Here is a 13,737-nt window from a genome sequence, read left to right on the forward strand (position 1 = left end):
TCTGATGTATACTCTCATATCTCAGGTTGGCCTCAAACTCATAATCCTTCTCTTTTAGCCTCTCAAGTAGCTCAGACTTTCTTCTCTCCTCCCCTTTTCCCCTGCCCTCCCCTTCCCTTTCTTTGGCACGCCTTTAATCCCAGCCCTTGGGAAGCAGAGGTTGGAATATCACTCTTGAGTTCAAGGCTACAGAGTAAGACCCTACCTTGAAAAACAAAACAAAAACAAAAATACTACATACACTCTACCACTAAGCTCCACTCTTTGCCCTCTTAAACATTTTTGCAAGCAAGTGCCTTTAACCACTGAACCATCTTCTCAGCCTCCTTAAACATTTAAAAAAATTTTTTTGTTACTTTTATTTGTTTATTTGAGAGCGACAGACAGACAAAGAGGCAGAGAGAGAATGGATGCGCCAGGGCCTCCAGCCTCTGCAAATGAACTCCAGACACGTGCACCCCCTTGTGCATCTGGCTAACGTGGGTCCTGGGGAATCGAACCTCAAACCAGGGTCCTTAGGCTTCACAGGCAAGCGCTTAACAGCTAAGCTATCTCTCTAGCCCCTTCTTAAACATTTTAAGTGGTTTTAATCAGTACCATATAACTTCTATTCCCAAAGCATTGATATCATATTAGGTATTATAATAAGCTAGATATGATTAAAGTATACCAGAGGATATATGTGGAGGATATACAAATACTAGGCCATTTCATATGCCAGAGGAGCATCTGATGATTTTGATTAATCACAGTTGGCATGTGTTGCAGTCAGGTTCGCATTGCTGGTAGAGATTACCCAACCAAGAGCAGCCTGTGGGAAAAAGAGATTTATTTTTGGCTTACAGTCTCAAGGGGGAAGCTCCATGATGGCAGGGAAAACAAACAATAGCATGAGCAGAGGGTGGACGTCACCCCCGGCCCACATAAGGTGGACAACAGGAACAGAAGAATGTGCTAAACACTGGCAAGGGGAAACTGGCTATAACAGCCATAATCCCACCCCCAACAATATACTGCCTCCAGGAAGCATTAGTTCCCAAATCTCTATCAGCTGTGAACTTAGCATTCAGGACACCTAAGTTTATGGGGAACATCTGACTCAAACCACCACATTCCGCCCCTGGCCCCCATAAATGATATCCATACATGATGTAAAATACAATGCATTCAGTCCAACTTTAAAAGTCTCTATAAATTTTTATCACTCCCAATGATGTTCAAACATCCCCATAGTCTAAGGTCCTTTAACTGAACCATAATACTAAAAAATCCCTCAAAAATCCTATAATGGCACAGAATAAACATTCACAGTGCAAAAGATGGTATTGGGCATAGCAAAGAAATACTTAAGCAATACATGATTTAAACAGGGCAAATAACCAAACTCTGTGGCTCCAAGTCCAACAACTCTAGTCAGTGACAAATCTCCAAGTCCAATAATTCTAACCAGCAACAAGTCTCTGGCATTCCAATTCCACCCTTCCAGCTAGGCTACTCATAGTCCTGGAAAACTTCATTGGGGCTGGCAGCTTTCCTTAGCAGCCATGTCATGGTCCTGGTATCTCCACCGGGTCTCCACTGCAATCCATGGTTCATCTTCACAGCTCCATTGCGTCTCCATGCAGGTGTCCAGCAAACCTGCTTCACCCTGCCTATGGACATTTCCAAAACACAAGATCATATTGCAAAGTCAGTGACCCACTCTTTCCTGCATTTCTTATACTCCACAACACCAGGTAGAGTGACAACTTGTTAGTCAAGGGGGGAATAAAGCCAACTTTGAAGAACAGGACACTCCTTGAGCACTCAAGCCCCCCCAAGTCTACATCCTTCTTGTTGCCTCAGTGCAGGTCAGCTAGCCCAGTCTCAAAGGTTGTAATCTCTCAGTTGCAGCTGAATGGGTAACAGCTCACCCAAAGATTTTTCTTTCTGTGCCATATCCCTCTGCTCACACCATTTCATTTCTACACAAAGCACACCCTGCACAACTTCTAAGGACATGGGCACAAGAGCAAGCTTCTCACACAAACTGCTAGCCCAGTCCAGGCAAAGCTTTTTCTCACCCTCATAAGCCAAACTTTCTATAGTTCTTACTGCATTCAGGCATTGTAGCTCTGACTAGAATAGTCCATCATGCTGTACTTACAGCACTGCGAGGCATCTTTTAAGCCAAGTTTTCAAATCCTTCCACATTCCTCTTGAAAATCAGCTCCAAAAGGCTAAAGCCACACAGTCAGGTGTCTCGCAACAATCCCACTCCTTGGTACCACTTTACTGTTTCAGTCAGGTTTGCGTTGCTGGTATAAGTCACACAAACAAGAGCAGTTTGTGGGAAAAGAGAGGTTTAGTTTGGCATACAGGCTCAAGGGGGAAGCTCCATGATGGCAGGGAAAATGATAGCATGAGCAGAGGGTGGACATCAACTCCGGCCCACATAAGGTAGACAACAGGAACAGGAGAGTGTGTCAAACACTGGCAAGCGGAAACTGGCTGTAACACCCGTAAGCCCACCCCCAACAATACACTGCCTCCAGGAAGTGTTAATTCCCAAATCTCTATCAGCTGTGAACCTAGCATTCAGGACACCTAAGTTTATGGGGGACACCTGGCTCAAACCACCATAGCAGGTGTGGTGAGTCCTGGAACCAATGCCACATGGACACCCAGGAGCAACTGGATAAGTAAAGGAGGGCTGTGGAGCGCAGTCACCAGGGGGCCAGAAGAGAGGGGTCTTTGAGGCAGAGACATACAGAGACTTATGTCTAGAGTAAGATGTAGTCAAAGGAGCTGAATTTGTATGATTTTGTATCTTTTCTTACTATGCCTTTGGGGTGAACTTCTGTCCAACCTTCTAGACAATTCCAAAGTTAGCTTTCTAGGAAGTGTCTCTTAGCCTCTTCCTACCTTCCCTGCATTGTGTCTTACGGCTGTGACCTTGTGTTCATCTGTTTTCCCTGGGTGACCTGGGAGGTGACAGAATGCCTAAAAATGTTGAACAAGGAAATGATGCAATCAGATTGGCATTTTGCAAAATTTACCAAATGTAAATGGCTTAGGGAATGGGTTGTGAGGAGGTGGACTCCAGAAGACCAGAGAGTGAAAAGGCAATTTAGGAAAGGTCCTGGATGTGCTGGTGGTCGACAGAGTTAGACCCTGCAGTACTGTGTCAGCAGTCAGCTGACCGCGGTACTTTTGCTACACCCAGAAATTGTGAGTAGGCCAAGCTTCAAATGTTGGGTCTTTGGCTGCTTTTGTCTCACTCAGCGTTTGATAGCAGAGAGCAGCAGCAGAGGAGCAGCAGGTAGCTTCTAGTGCTACAGCTCTTGTGCAGGCCTAGGAAGGCAGGAGCTTGTAGTCCTTGGCAGCAGCTGTGTTCGGTTTTCAGGATGGGCATAGATATCAGAAATCTTCAGCTCCCGACAGAAGTCAGTGTTAGAGCTGCCAGCCTGAGGCCTCTGAGGACTTTTGGTCTTAAAGGACTTGACAGATCTTTGGACTCCCTCTAGCAGCAGGGCTTGCATTGTTTCTTCCCTGGCTCTCACCAGCCTTCTGTCCTTCAGTCTCAGCTCTCCATCTTCTATGTCCACTGTCACCTTTGTTCCAGCCCAGTCTGTACCCTTCCCCCAGTCTCACTCTAGCCCAGTCTGAACTTACTCTGTAGCTCATGGAGATCCTTAAGCCTCAGGCTCCTGAGTGCTAGGATTAAAAGCATGTGCTAGCCATGCTTGGTTCCAGTCTGTTATCCCAAACTGTTCGGCTGCCTCATGTTGCTCTGACCACTGTCATGGTTATTTGTTTGGGATGCAGTTACTCCTAAGGTTTCACTGCTGCTTCTGCTGCCGTTGGCTGCCGCACTTGCAGCTCTACCTCTTACACTTGTCTTTGCAGCTGGTTGCTCTGTTGCTTTTGCAGTTCAGCCTACTGCCTGCACAGCTCCACCCCTTGTTCTGTCAAGCATCTGGCCACTTTTGAGAGAAACCTTTACATTGGGTTTAATGTTATAGCCAAACCCACAATATAGCCAGAAAAGGGGTCTTTCACCAATCATAGCAAACCTATGCAAATGAAGATTTCTGTTTGCACTGGTCATAGCATTCCCCCGGTAGGCTAAGAGGAGAAGTGCTCCCCACTCTGGTGTAGCTTGAAATGGCTGCAGTCACATAGAGTTCACGGATTCTTCTTCTGGTAATAAAAAGTCTGGTACAAACTATAACAGTTCTGCCTGGTACTGCACATTCAGGACCTCTGCAAGCAGCTGGCTTACCATGTCCTTTCTTCAAGCTGTCACTTTTTTGTTGTTTGCTTTTTTTTTTAAATACATTTTTATGAGGCAGGAGAGATGACTCAGTGGTTAAGGTGCTTGCCTGTGAAGCCTGACAACCAGAGTTTGATTCCTCTGTACCCACGTACAGCCAGATGCACAAAGTGGTGCCTGTGTCTGGAGTTCATTTGCAGTGGATAAAGGCCCTGATGTGCCCATTCTCTCTCTCTCCCTCCCTCCCCCCACCACTCTCTCTCTCTCCCTCTCCCCCCCCCCCCCCCCGCCTGCCTTGACAGCACATGCCTTTAATCCTGGCACTCAGGAGGCAGAGGTAGGAAGATTGCTATGAGTTAAAGGCCATCGTGAAACTGCATAGTGAATTCCAGGTTAGCTTGGCCTAGAGTGAGACTCTATCTTGAAAAACCATTATAGGGCTGGAGAGATGGCTTAGCTTTTAAGGCGCTTGCCTGCGAAGCCTAAGGACCCAAGTGTGATTCCCTAATACCTATGTAAGCCAGATATATAAGGTAGCGCATAATCTGGAGTTTGTTTGCAGTGGCTAGAGGCCCTGGCAGATTCATTTTCTCCTCTATCTGCTTCTCTCTCTCAAGTAAATAAATAAAATATTTTTAAAAAAATTTGAGAGAAAGAGGTAGAAATGGGCACACTAGGAGGACCTTTTGCCTCTGCAAACAAATTCCACATGTATGTGCCACTTTGTGCATCTGGCTTCATGTGGTTACTGGGGAATTAAATCCAGGCTGGCAGGCTTTGCAATGCCTTTAACTGATGAGCCATCTCTCCAACTCACAGTGGAGTGTTTAAAATAGCTGGTACTGGTGTAAATAAAGGTGGCGAGTGGGCTGTTTAGACCTTAGTCTTTTGGTTCAAAACATCCAGGGCAGCAAAAAAGAGGCACATTATGCAATCCCTGTCTTTGCTTATTTATGGGAAAATGGACATGAGATGGAGTACTTGCAACATGAAGTTACTGTTAACAGCAGTCATTTTAACAGTGCTTTAACGATGCTAACACCTGCTCAGTGGCCCCCAGAGAAATTGGTATCAACTTGAGAATTCTGTGAACGTGAGATTGAGGAGGAAAGATGAAGAATCTCAACCTTTACAGGTACCATTCACACAAGAATGAGGGGATAGAAATGGAAGAGGAAATTTGGTGACTAAGTCAGTGGTCCATTTTAGACCTGTTGGCCCATAGATAGTATGTAAGTACCAGAGTTAAAGATGTGGGAGCTGACATAGAGGAGGTTCTTGAAGTTCTATGCTTTCCATTTATTACTGCTTGGCATTATATTATAGTTAAAAATTATTTTGGCAGGGGCTGGAGAAATGGCTTAGCAGTTAAGGCACTTGCCTTTAAAGCCTAACAACCTGGGTTCAATTCTTCAGTACCTAGGTGAAGCCAGATGCACAAAGGTGCATGCATCTGGAGTTCATTTGCAGTAGCTGGAGGCCCTGACATGCCTGTTCTTAACTCCTACCTTTTCTCTCTGCTTGCAAATAAATAATTTATTTTTTTAATTTTTGTTTTTCTTGTTTTTCAAGGAAGGGCCTCACTGTAGCCCTGGCTAACCTGGAATTTACTATGTAATCTCAGGGAGGCCTCAACTCATGGTGCTCCTCCAACCTGTGCCTCCAAAGTGCTGGGATTAAAGGCATGCCTAACCCTCCTCACCAGTAATTGTTTAAATTATTTATTTATGGGCTGGAGGGATGGCTTAGCGGTTAAGCGCTCGCCTGTGAAGCCTATGGACCCCGGTTCGAGGCTCGGTTCCCCAGGTCCCACGTTAGCCAGATGCACAAGGGGGCGCACGCGTCTGGAGTTCATTTGCAGTGGCTGGAAGCCCTGGCGCGCCCATTCTCTCTCTCTCCCTCTATCTGTCTTTCTCTCTGTGTCTGTCGCTCTCAAATAAATAAATGAAAAATGAACAAAAAAATATTTAAAAAAAAATTACTTATTTATTTATTTGAGAGAGACACAGAAATAGGTGGAGGGGGGGGGAGGGAAGGAGGGAGGGAGGGAGGAATAATAGGCTTGCCAGCCACTGCAAATGAACTCCAGATGCATGCGCCACCTTGTGCATCTGCTTACGTGGGTCCTGGGGAATCAAACCCGGATCCTTTGGCTTTGCAGGCAAATACCTCAACTGCTAAGCTATCTTCCAGCCTCAGTAATTTTTTTTTAATTTAAAAAGTTTTTTATTTTTCGTGCTGGGCATGGTGGTGCACACCTTTAATCTCAGCACGCGGTAGGCAGAGGTAGGAGGACCCTTGTGAGTTTGAGGCCATCTTGGGACTACAGAGTGAGTTGTAGGTCAGCCTGGGCTAAAGTGAGACCCTACCTCAGGAAAAAAAATATATATTTTTTTCATAAGCTGTCCTTACACTAGCAAATAGAGATCAAGGTCTGCATGGTCTCACTCAAATCCAAACTGACCTGGAACTCACTTTGCAGTCCAGGTGGCTCTCAAACTCATGGTGATCCTATGCCTCCTGAGTTCTGTGCTTAATAGACCTGAGCTACTACTTCAGTTGAAAGACCTTTTTTAAAATATTTTTTTATTTATTTGAGAGAGAGATAGGAAATGGGCATGCCAGGGCCTCCAGTCACTGCAGATGAACTCCAGATGCATGTGCCACCTTGTACATGTGGCTTATGTGGGTCCTGGAGAGTTGAACTGGGATCCTTTGGCTTTGCAGGCAAGCACCTTAACTGCTAAGCCATCTCTCCAGCCCTGAAAGCACTTTTAAAGTGAAATCCAAGAAAGTTTCAAGCCAGGTGTGGTGGCTCATGCCTTTAATCCCAGCACTTGGGAGGCTGAAATAGGAGGATTGCAGTGAAGCCACCTTGAGACTGCATAGTGAATTCCAGGTCAGCTTGGGCTAGAGTGAGACCCTACATGGAAAAACCAAAATAAGAAAATTTCACTAAACATACAAGTGGGAAACTAGAAGTTTTTGTCTTGGAGAAAATGGTTTAGGCCTAAAGTTCCAAAGAACTTAATATTTTTGACAGTTTTTTACTTTATTTCTTTTTTCTTGATTAAAAGAATGTTTCTTAGGCTGGAGAGATGGCTTAGCGGTTAAACACTTGCCTGTGAAGCTTAAGGACCCTGGTTCAAGGCTCCATTTCCAGGACCCACGTTAGCCAGATGCACAAGGGGGTGCACGCATCTGGAGTTTGTTTGCAGTGGCTGGCGGCCCTGGCATGCTCATTCTCACCACCCCCCCTTCTCTCGCTGTCTGTAGCTCTCAGATAAATAAATAAATAAAAATGATAAACATTAAAAAAATTCTTTAAAGAATGTCTCTTTTGTTTAGGTTTCATCATGACATATATCTGTGGTGCTGTTGTCTCCTCTTCCAGATGATTAGGTTCTGGTGGGAAAACAAAACTAGCTTTTTTTTTTTTTTTTTAAACTCAGCCTATTTATTTTACCATGAATGAATACTTGTTTCTAGGATTTTTGTCAGGATGATACTATGAATATTTTTGTATATGTGCAAAAGTTTATTTTTTTCTTATTGTTGTTGGTAACAACATATTTCATATGGGTACATCATATGTTGGTACCCTCTTTTCCCTTGTTCCTACCCCTATTCTGCTGGGGACCCTCTTCAGTAGGGTTGCCAGGTATTCTCTGTGGATTTGTGGGTTATGTGTTGTGGGAGCAGCGTTCAGTTGTTTTGAGGGGAGGGGAAGGCTCTGGGAATGATGTCTCAACCTGTGGCTTTTACAGTCTTTCCGCCCACTCTTCCACAAAATTCCCTGAGCCTTGGTGAGTGAGTTTTAAGTCTACTTCAGCGGTGAGCTCTTCGGAGCCTCTGGATCTCTGCTTTGGTAGGTGCTGAGTATCCTCAGGGTCTGTCTCCTACATGCTGGCGTTGATTATCAAGTTCAGCATGGAAGCAGCTGTGGGGCTTTTGTCTCCCCAATTCCTCTGCATTTTCAGCTGTGGCTTGACTGAAGTGCAACGGGTAGTTTATCTCCTCTGGTCTCACTACCTTCTGAAAAAGAACAGATTCTTCAACAGAGAGTGAAGTCAACACAGTTTAAATGGGATAAGCATTATTAATTTAGGGAGAATTTGATTATGTAACCCCTGTTTTAGCCAAAGACTAATGAGAGCTTGATACTGAAGAGCATGATCTTTGTCTCTATAGGATTCTGATTGGTTCCCAATTCCAGCTGTGGGTTTCCTTACATTGAGCAGATCTCTTAGCCAATGAGAAAACTATTGGTTACCCACCAAGGCTGTGTGCCACTTTTGTTCTGCCATGTATATGCTGTCAGGGTGATTGCTTCTAAGTAGCTTAGACCTGTGGTTGCTCAAACCATTGTTGGCTATTTTCCCCCAGTAGCTCAGGTAGCACTTTCCAGCACTAGATGGGCTAGCTGTCTGGGGACTGGCTTTCTTCTGGATTCCAGCCAGGTCCCTCCAGGCTCTGTGTTAGCAACATATGGTGTCTTCAGCAATAGAGTTTTACCTTTTGCCTCAGGTGGGTAATCAAGTGCTTTAACAGAAACCTGTCTTGTTTTGGGGACCTAGTAAGTCTCTCTGATCAACAGCTTATTGTGGGTAGCAACTGATTTCTGGTACTGAAGTTACAGGCTAGAGATTTTAAAAAAATTAAGTTTAGGCTCCATCCCACCCTCTCCAGGGCCCTTCTTTTCAGGTGTCCCCCGCCTTACTCCTGTTGAGGGTTATATGTTTTAGTCTATCTGCAAGGATAAAGGCTTCTCTGGTACCATTTAGTTTTGTATTTAGTTTTGTATTTGTTTTCCCAAAACTTTCTTTAGTGTATACCTAGAAATGCATTTACTACTTTGTATAATAAGTGTATATTCAAACGTGCCAGACAATTGCAGTGACTCTCAAAGTAGTAGTACTAGTTCACCCTCCCACTAGGAGTGGAGAGCTTCTATTACTCCTGCCTTTGCTAATTACTTGGTGTTGCTGGACTTCATCGCTTTACCCAACCTGGTGGTTGTGGAAGAATATCTTTTTGTGGTTCAAATTTGCATTTTTCAGACTGACATGAGAATAAGCAATTTTCATATGTGTTCTCTTCAGTGAAACTTCCACTAAGTTATTTTGCAGATTTTTCTTGGGTTGACTTTTTCTGATTGATTTGTAGACATTCTTTTTTGTGTTCGTATGCTAGTTCTTTGTCAGAATTACATGAGTTACAAGTCAAATTCTTCCATCTTCATCGTACAAAACACTATCACCTAAGGAGAAGTGCCTCATGCAAGCCTGGAGAATAGAAGTTTTGTTCTAGGCACTGTAGTGACATAACCCTGAGCGAATGCACTCCTGGAGCCATCTGCATCCTAGTTGCTGACTGTTGCTGACCTGTGGTGCTTGCCTTTGCAGGTGGAACAGGAGGATTTTGTAATGGAAGGGCATGGCAAGACTCCACCTCCTGGTGAAGAAGGCAAACAGTGAGTCACAGTTTATTTAAGAGGGTCCTATTACAGATTCTTGGAAGTACTCCGTTGGTTCTACATGCTGACAGCATGTTTGCTGGGGATGTATATATACATAGGAGATATTATGGAACTTACCAGTTGCTTTGTTAATGCATTACTTCTATTTATAGACCAACTGGAGGGACAAGAAAGTTGGCTTTATGGAATTTCACACTTGACTATTCAAAACTTATGTTATGCTTAAGCAAAGGCTTTAAGGCTCAGAATGTTCCAAATGGAACTAATTAAGTTTGGGTGTTTTCCAAAGAAAGTATAAAATGGTGCATCCTTTCTCAGTAGTATTTTTACAAAGTGAACTAAGTTAATAGACTGTTATGCACATTCCAAATGTGAATTTATTTGAATAGGACTTCCTGAAATTCTGTTCCTATGGTTATTTAAACCTTTGATCATTGTTTAAATAACAAATTGTTTCCCTAACGGAACAGGAATTATAAATAATATAACAGCCAACGTCCTCAATAATGCAAGATTTATCTCCTCTGATTCCTAAAAGGATAATTGGCCTTAAACCTGAATTTCGAGTCTTCTGGGTCACTTCTTGGTGGCAATGAACCGATTCTTTTTTTTTTTTCTCTCTCTCTCTCTCATAGAATTTGAAAAATTGTGTTGTAGAGCAGACTGGTTTTTTCATATGTCCTTTTAAAGGAAAAACACTTAAGACTGGCTTAAAGTACTAACATAACTATTTTTTTTAATTTAAACAGTAGTCACCTAAATTGAATGGGATGGTAATTCATGACATTTACCAAAAAAATCTATAAAGAGAAACTTCTCTCCTTCATCTTTCCCTTTTTTCCTCGAAAATGTTTTGATTTTGGTCTATTTTAAGAAAATGATGTCTCTTAAATGCTTAGGAGTGAATTATGCAGAATAGATTATGCTGCCAGGAGGCCAGATTCATTAAAGGAGAGTGACTTGTCTTGTGTTTGTTGTGAATGGAAACCAGGATATTTTCACAGCTGGTTTAATTTGCTAACCCAGCAGTTTTAAAAATAGCCCACAATATAAGTCCTAACTTTGCTGTATTCTGTCTAATGCACTTGTATTCTAGATGGGCTGATTGGAATCGCTCATCTCTAAAAAGTTAGGATGCCAGACATGGGGGCCCAGTGGAATGGCAGAAGAAATACTTCAGGCACTTTTTCCTCTTCCTCCACCCATTCTCCCATCCTATACTCTAGGCAGAGGTCTTCTTGTGTAAGTAACAGCTCCACTTACTAAGGGCATTTGGTGCACAAAACACTTGGATTAGTGTTATTTGCTTTTGTCTATTCTTTTCGAGATGCTCTTGCACTGTTGTCTAGATGGACCTGAAACTCATTATGTAACCTAGGCTGGACTTGAACTTGTCTTCCTCCTGCCTCAGCTTTCCAAGGTCTGGGATTACAGGCACATGCATGCCATTGTAACTGGCTCTTAGCTGTCATTTCTACTTGTTGCAGCATATTGTCTTCATCCTACTCAGAGATCAGGGTTGGTAACTTGTCCTTGTTAATGCAGCTGGAAATGGAATTTAAGATTTGAACTCAGATCCTTTGACATTAAGATGCTTTGTAATCATTCTGTCATATTGTTTGCTGTCCTTGAACAGTGTCCCTGAAAAGTGCTGTTGTTAGCAAAGGTGTAGGTGTTAAGGTCAAAGGAAGAGGAAGTTGGAGGAAATAATGAAATTGACATTAAGCCTATATTTAAGGCACAGATAATACAACTTTTTCCTCTAGAAGGTGTCCATTTCAAAAAAAAAAACAGTCTTTATTTTTAAAAACCTGCTCTGGTAACCCCTAACCTAAATCAGCTTCTTCCAGTATTCAGAAAACATACCTGAGACTGGTTCTGCATAAGATCCATGCTATATGCACAGTCTCTCTCTGTTGTTCCCATACTAATGCTTTCCAGTGGGATTTATTTATATCTAGTGTACTCATTTTCTGAGGACATTCACTTTAAGAGAGTTAGGGTAGCAAATAAGCTAAGTTTATTGCCATGTGATTACTACAGTAGAATCACTCATTTTTAATCATATAATGTGCTTAATGCAGGAGTGAATATAAAAGTGATAGCACTTTTCCAAAACACAGCACTTGCCCATAGCTTGTGTTTTGTTTCTTCATTTATTTGCAAGCAGGGACAAATAGACAGATAGATAGATGATATAGAATATGGGTGCACCAGGGCCTCCAGATGCTGCAAACAAACTCCAGACGCACCTTGTGCATCTGGCTTGCATGGGTACTAGGGAATTGAACCTGGGTCCTTAGGTTTCACAGAAACACCTTAACTGCTAAGCCATCTTTCCAGCCCGTTTTTTTTTTTTTTTAATATAAGTTACTAACAAGTCTGAACTTTGAGTCTCTATTCTGAAATTGACTCCTATTCTTCAAGGTGTTTGTCTTAAATGTACTAAAATAATCAGTTTTCTTTTGTTGTTTATGCATGTGTGTAGTATGTGTGGTGTGGTGCGGTACTCACATGTGTGTGTGCAGATGTGCATGCCCTGTGTAGCATGTGGAGACGAGAGAAAAACATCAGGTGTCCCTTCTCCATGGTTCATCTGTGTGTTTCCTTGAGACAGAGTCTCTGTCTGATTCTGAAGTTTGCTATTTTTAAATATATATTTATTTTAATTAATTTATTTAAAGACAGAAGGAGAGAAAATGGGCGTGTCAGGGTTTCTAGCCACTGCAGATGAACTACAGACATATGCACCCCCTTGTGCATCTGACTTACATGGATCCTGGAGAATCGAACCGAGGCCCTTCGGCTTTTCAGGCAAGCGTCTTAACCGCTAGGCCATCTCTTCGGCTCAGGTTTGCCATTTTTATGAGCTCCAGTGATTCTCCAGTCTCTGTTCCCCATAGGATTGGGTTACAGATGTGAGTGGCCACATCCAGCTACTTACATGCCTGCTGAAGAATTGAACTCAGGGACTCAGGCCTATCCCAGCCCCTCAAGTTTGTATGGGAAGTGCTGTTATCCACTGAGCTGTCTCTTCACCCCCCCAATTGAGTTTTTCTATCTGAATTTTTTTGGTTGATTTTATAAAAGACCAAACAAATGTCTAAAAGCACAATCTGTTGGGGAGTCATTTGTACACCTAATATTTTTCACAGTGGTTAAAGCAATAGGAGCTGCCTATCAAGTAGATAACTGGATTCATCTTTATTTTTATTTATTTATTTTAATATATTTTATTTATTTATTTGAGAGAGAATGAGAATGGGCACACCAGGGCCTCTAGCCACTGCAAATGAATTCCAGGTGCATGGACCCCTGTTTTGCATCTAGCTTACCTGGGTCCTGAAGAGTTGAACTGGGATCCTCTGACTTTGCAGGCAAATCCCTTAATTGCTAAGCCATCTCTCTAGCCCTGTTTATTTATTTTAAATTTTATTTATCTAAGAGAGAGAGGGAAAGAGAGAGAATGTATATACCAGGGTCTTCAGCCACTGCCAATGAACTTCAGACACATGCACTATCTTATGTATCTGGCTTGTGTGGGTCTTAGGGAATGGAACCTGGGTCTTTTGGCTTTGCAGGCAAGTACCTTAACTGCTAAGCTAACTCTCCAGCCCTAGTTTTTTGCTTTTTTGAGGTAGGGTCTCTTTGCAGTCCCAGGCTGACCTTAGATTCACAGTGATCCCCTACCTCTGCCTCTCGAGTGCTAGGATTAAATACATGTACCACTATACCTAGCTCTGGATTTATCTTTTACTGCAATACAGTTTATAAAAGTTTATTTTCTTCAAATCTCCACAGTAAAGAGTCTTAGGTAGGAAATGTAACTCAGTGGTGGAGCAGTTGTCTGGTGTACACAGGGTACTACATTCAGTTTCTAGTGTTGCAAAGGAAAGCAAAACCAAAAAAAAAAAAAAAAGATTCAAAAAACAGTTGTCAATAAAAAGGTAAAAATTTCCTAGCTGGGTGTTGTGGCACATGCCTTTAATCCCAGCACTCGGGA

At 42.7% G+C, this 13,737-nt stretch overlaps 1 protein-coding gene across 2 annotated transcripts in view; it reads left to right on the forward strand.

Annotated features, from left to right (window-relative positions):
- The window catches only part of Tnrc6b (trinucleotide repeat containing adaptor 6B), a 285,060-nt gene that overhangs the window by 95,363 nt on the left and 175,960 nt on the right, over nucleotides 1–13,737 (forward strand). For both annotated transcript variants that reach the window (XM_045151729.1, XM_045151731.1), the window contains exon 4: nucleotides 9,661–9,728. In XM_045151729.1, the coding sequence (XP_045007664.1) occupies nucleotides 9,661–9,728 (68 nt within the window). The remainder of the gene's footprint in view (nucleotides 1–9,660; nucleotides 9,729–13,737) is intronic.

This window comes from Jaculus jaculus, chromosome 6, assembly GCF_020740685.1.
Source record: "Jaculus jaculus isolate mJacJac1 chromosome 6, mJacJac1.mat.Y.cur, whole genome shotgun sequence".
Taxonomy (NCBI): domain Eukaryota; kingdom Metazoa; phylum Chordata; class Mammalia; order Rodentia; family Dipodidae; genus Jaculus; species Jaculus jaculus.